The 6172-nt window shown below is 29.6% G+C and overlaps 1 protein-coding gene across 1 annotated transcript in view; it reads left to right on the forward strand.

Annotated features, from left to right (window-relative positions):
* The window catches only part of LOC106685968 (sensory neuron membrane protein 1), a 96502-nt gene that overhangs the window by 13797 nt on the left and 76533 nt on the right, over window positions 1–6172 (forward strand). The window contains exon 2 of the mRNA XM_067045237.1: window positions 938–1095. Within this exon, the coding sequence (XP_066901338.1) occupies window positions 938–1095 (158 nt within the window). The remainder of the gene's footprint in view (window positions 1–937; window positions 1096–6172) is intronic.

Genomic DNA, 6172 nt, shown 5'->3' on the forward strand with positions numbered 1-6172 from the left:
TATATATATATATAGCCATCAAACACTAATATTTTATTACCAATAAAATATTAGTGTTTGATAGCTCATGAAATCTTACAAATAATTTTAGTAAGCTATGTTTTTGTACTGGTACTTGCTCTTGTAGAAATTAGAGGACAAGTCCAGCAAGTGCTCTTTTTGCCAAACCAAAGAAAATTCAATGGAATTATAATTATAAAATCTATTGTTTCTTAGTTGTTTTCAATAATACAATTCAAGGGGGGACGGCCACTCAATAGAGAAAAGAGAACAATTCGAGACACAATCTTTCTTTTTCTGTTTTAATAAACTAGAGTAACAAACTTCTATTTCTTTTTATATAAATAGTTGTATAAAAAAATTTCATTAAATTCCAACAGATGACAATTGACTGTAAATATTAAAAGTTGTACTCTGTTCGTTTTTTCCCCTTCATTAGGTATTGAAGTAACAGCTGAGAAAAAATGGAATTAAAATGAAATAAATTATTAGATAAACACAACTTTAATTTTTAAAACAATTCATGCACAATTCTGCCCACATTCCTGATTTTTGCATTTTTCAAGTCATATCTTATTCAAACCTGTGTAATAATTAAATATTTTTTTCCCTCATTGAATATATCTATTTACTTATTTTTCTGATCTAGCCACTGCAACATCAAAGAAAAAAACATAAATAAACAAAAAATTATTTATTTAAGCAGACGACACTCCCTCCGACCATCTTCTCTAATCAGTAATCTACGGTGAACTATCTACACCTCATTATAAACCTATCTAATCTATAACTAAACCTAACTTTATAATCTAACTAGAACCAACCTGATTCATTTACCAATTCTGTTTAACTATTAAATTTACAATCACTTTGTAAACTTATATTCACATAACAGTAACATACATGATATTTCATGAGAAAATGTTCTTGTTTCCAGAATGTGGCACTTAAGAAAGGGAACGACATGCGAGCCGCATGGTCTAAATTTCCTATTCCTGTGGAGTTCAAAATTTTCTTATTCAACGTGACCAATCCTCAAGAGGTTCATACTGGACAGAAACCAAAGCTCCAAGAAATCGGGCCTTACTTCTTCGAGTAAGTATCCCTAATAAACTCATATTAATGTTTTAACACTTGATCATTTCATCCTATCGAATTATAAGCCATGTTCTAATACGATTTAGAACTACCATCAAACTGTGGGGCCTGCATGGGATAAAGGATTAGAAACGGAAAAGCAGGCATTTAATAATAGTTTTGAATCACGTTAGAAAATTCCTTTTGAATTTAAAACTAACACGAGGATGCTGGAATACTCTTTAGCATCTGTTAAGTCCAATCTTTACAAGATCCATTTTCAACACACCCATTAATAATAGAGTTGAAGCAGCATTTAAAAACATTCAACAACATGGGTTGTAGGGTCTTGTTTTTATAGCCGCCAGGTCATTGTGGAATCAATGGGAATGAAAAGGCAGACTCGCAGCCCAGACAAGCTATAAAGACTGGTCAAGTCATACCATCATCAATATGCAAAGATATTATTTCATGGATCAAAGAAATTGGATGGCAAGATGAATGGTTCATCATGAGAGACAACAAGTTACGAATTATCCAACAGACAGTGAAACGTCCAACCAGAAACTTGAATCTGCTACGGAGAGAAGAAGTAGTATTAACCCGTCTTCGGATAGGCCATTCTCGACTTACCCACGGTCACTTCATGAAAAAAGAAAATGCACCAATGTGTCGCTACTGCGAAAACGGTCTCACCGTTAGGCACATTCTCACTGAATGTATTGCTCACGAACCACATCGGTTCTCTTCAGATTTATAGGAGATGTTGAGGGAAGATCCCACAACAATAACAAAACTTTTCCACTTTCTAAAAATCATTAATATTTATGATTACATGCAGTCTAACTGTCCAATATGGATAAGTGGATGTAAACTTTAATATAGTAATTTACTAACTACGTCAAATCTAATAGCAACTTTGTGAAATGTAAATTGAAATAGTAAATATGTAATTTTAATTTTAAATATGTAATTAATTTCAACCAATCTATCAGAACAGTCTATTTTATGCTATTGAATTAAATATCAAACCTGCTAAGAGAATATTGTATATTCGAGAAATAATGTAATTATATATTATAAAGTACTCATATTACTAATATTTAACAACCTATTCCCTTATACACGATCGCGATAAAGTATTTTCATCGAACCTACACGTTGTACTGTCGTTTATACTCGTACTCCTTGTGGCTTACATAATTGAAAGATCTGATTTTATTATTATTGTTTATTTTTTATGATTTTAAGTTACACGATACTATTGACAATCGCACAAAGAGTTCGGCATTGAAATTAAAAACACCCTATTTTGTTCTTTATTTTATTTTTATTTCATTCATGTAGATTCTCATTCATCTTTTACTGTGTTCTACATTTTAATATTGTTTAATTCCTTTTGAAATTCCAGTTTGTATATATACACTTCACTTAACATATCTTTATTCACAAAACGGCCTTAGAGATCACGCGAATATCATTACTTTTGGCTTCTCTCTTGTTTTTGTTTTTTCTTTCCATCCATTTCTCCCTCATTATCCCTGCGTGCTTTTGTTTTTATTCTCTTTGTCTAAGCAACCCCCTGTTTTCGAATTTCTCTTTCCTACAAGAACCTTGATTTTCTTGAGTCTTTTCCTATATCTTTCTCCGTCCAGACAGTCCTGGTACGTTATTCCTAGTCGTTCCATTCCTTCCTTCTGTCTGATGCATCCTCCTGAGCTTTTTTCGGAATATTTCCTTATTTTGTCTTTCCGGGGCCATTCTTACCCTATGTCCGTGGAATTTCAGTCTCCTGATCCTTATTTCTGTTTCTAGGTCCTTTGTAGATTTCTTTGTTGCGCCTTAGCCTGTACCCTTCTTGTATCTTTTTAGGGCCGTAGATTCTTCGTTCTATTCTCAGTAGTACTTCCAGACTAGGGAAGCATGTGGTTTCTCCCCCGTATAGTATTACCAATTTAACAACTGCGTTGCAGTTTCGTATTTTTGCTTTTTAAATTGTACATCTTCTATTATTTCTATGTCCATTTTTATATAATTTTCACACGATTTAAATTATTTCATACCATGGTTTAATTTTCTTTCATGTTGTCTATTCTCTTTCATTGTTACCTAAGTTTAGTTTTTATATTTTATTTCAGCCGTAATAAAGCCCTGCAAAGTTGGACGAAACATTGGCTCACAATAAATAGTTTATTAACTATTTGGGTATTTTTTTTACAGCTCCCGGACCATCTTCTTTTTAATATGACTTTTTTTTATTTGAGGTTTTACGAATTTTAAAACAAAAAACCTCAAATTTTGAAAAATTAAAATTCCTATCTTCTAGATCTAAAGAAATGTTTTGAATCTATCTAGATTGTATACGATTAAATGATTTTTTATAATATAAATACGAGACATAAACCAATATTTTAAATTTTAAAATTTAATAGCAAACGATACAGAGAAATGAGATGATAACATAAATAATTAATATTAATTTTTATTAAGATTATTAATTAAAAAATAGATTAATATTGTGTAATTGTGTTAAAGTCGCAATTGTGTCCGTGATAAATTATAAAATGAATGCTTTAAATGGGGATAAATCATATCTTTATAACTATAATTTAAACAATAAAAAAGAATTTAATTTTGTTTTATATAAATTTTTATTTTATCCTACGTAAAATAACAGAAAACTCACATTGAACAATCAATTTATATCTAAAATATTACATAACAAAAAGTCTTTTGAGTTTTTCAAGTTAGACGCTATAACGAACTTACCAACGTTTATTTTCGTAATATCTACTTATAACTATTTAGTAGTTACTAATATGCTATATCATACTTAGAAAAGATATAGATAGTACAGCAATGAAACATTCAGAGGATAAGAAAGATGTAGAGACATTTGGAATATTCTAATTGTAATCTATTATCATTTAGTAGAGCATTGGCTTCTTTCTTGATATATTTAGTAATGTTATTCAAATTTGAAAGCATCAATAAAAACATTAAATCGTTAACATTTCGTTTTCTCTCTTCGTACTCCCGAGGTAACCTCATCGTGTTTTTTAAGTCCTCCATATTTCCTAGAAAAGAACAAAAAAATGACTTAAAATAACATTTAAATTCAATAGTTATTTAAAAAAATATAGTAAAAATTTAAAAAAGAAAAGAAAAGAAAATGAAAGAAGCTTTAGTAAGAAATTGTTTTTAGCCAATTTGCTTTACAAGTAAAAAATAAAAATATTGGATCAATAAATAACAGTTATTTGGAGATAGAACATGAAGTGATGTTTTTTCCACGAAAACAATAATGAGATTCTGAACGAAATTGTTAATTAATATTTCAAAAGAAATACAATCAAATATATGAAATAGAGAGCCATTTCGTATCGTATTGGTTTATTTTGAAGTTGACAGGAATCATATTTTCCTTATCAACCATTTCAAAGCCAAGTGAAAGTTTAATTGGATAGTCAGGATCAAAACATTCCGAAATTACAAATACATGTTATTATTTATCAGAACAGTCTATTTTATGCTATTGAATTAAATATCAAACCTGCTAAGAGAATATTGTATATTCGAGAAATAGAGAAAAGATTATTTCATGTAAAAATAATATAAAAAATATTGGGCAGCATACTCGACAAATATTCTACCGTAGTTCTGAGAAAATTCATTATTGAACCCTTCGTGTTATAACTCGACTTTAGTAAATTGTTTATGATGGTTTACATTGTTGCTTGTTAAGCTTTCAAATCGTAAATATTGAACAGTGTAGAGATGGGTTATTAACTATTAGAATCTATTAAATATATTTGTCACATTTCATTGTTAAAAAAAGAGAGAGAAAAAAAATTATTATCAGATGTAATATAGGGAATTTAAATAAAATAAGGTCTATTAAAAATTGAATATTAAGGTCATCACATAGGGTATTGTTAGTAACATAGAACCCTGCACGAAGGACTGAATGCGTCTGATGTCAGAAGTTTTAGTTTCCCCCCTCAGTTCTTGTCCATACATCTGAATATCATTGTGTTTCTAAAATATTATTTTGTTGTCATCAGTATTATCATTAACATCAAAAAAATAATAATATATTCCATTATGTCCCTGAGTCCAAACGCTTGCATATTTTCAAAATTCAAAGAAACCTTTTCAAAAGCAAAAGGAAAGTTTGCTTTGAAAATTATGCGTCTTTCTACAGGCATGAATACCGCAGCTACAAGAAATCACATTTGACGAATTTGACGGATAGACAGAATGTAATAAGATGCTGAAAACAATAGACTGAAATATAAAATATAATCAATGTGAAAGCATTGTGAAGCCTTGATTTTTCCATAAAATATAATTATCCAATTTTTATTATGAAAAAATGTTTTTTTGGGGTTTTTTTTTACAAAGGTAGATTTGAAACGACCGAAAATGTGTTAATTGGACTTGAAATTGGAAATATTCTTTTAAATTTATGTAATGAAGGAATGGAATTTAAAATGGGGAACAATTTACTCCTAAAAATATATTAATTTAATGTTTAAATACCTAAATCAGTTGGTATCCATGTTAAGTCGCTACATTCTATATTATATCATCAACATTCCAACGTTTCGGCAAATTTGACTTGTTGACAATCCGGCCATCCTCAGAGACAATCTTAATACAGTTTTGAAATTATATAATTTAAAAACTCTAACTCCATGCAGGTTATTCTGCCCAGGTCAAAACAATAATTTCTAATTAGTCAATATTCACTTAAAACCAAAATTAAAATAATTTAAATTTTATCACCTTTTTTAAGTGATTTTAAGAGTTTAAGGAATAGTGACTGTGATAAATGATTTTAATTTATGGGTCCGTCGATTTACCTCGGACGAAGCAATGAAAGAATCGATGCATTCCTGGCACACAGCTCAACCGAAAACCTATTATGAAGGCAACATGAAACTTGTACAACCACAGACCAAATGCGTTGAAAAGCAAGGGGAATTTGTCGAAAAATTATGTAGTTGTAAGATTCCTATTTGATTAGAATAAAATTTTATAACTATATTGCGGATAACAATTGACTTACCCTCGCAATATATAAATATATGTT

Source organism: Halyomorpha halys, unplaced genomic scaffold (genome assembly GCF_000696795.3).
Source record: "Halyomorpha halys isolate HHAL.00 unplaced genomic scaffold, Hhal_1.1 Scaffold760.1, whole genome shotgun sequence".
In the NCBI taxonomy this organism is placed as follows: Eukaryota; Metazoa; Arthropoda; class Insecta; order Hemiptera; family Pentatomidae; genus Halyomorpha; species Halyomorpha halys.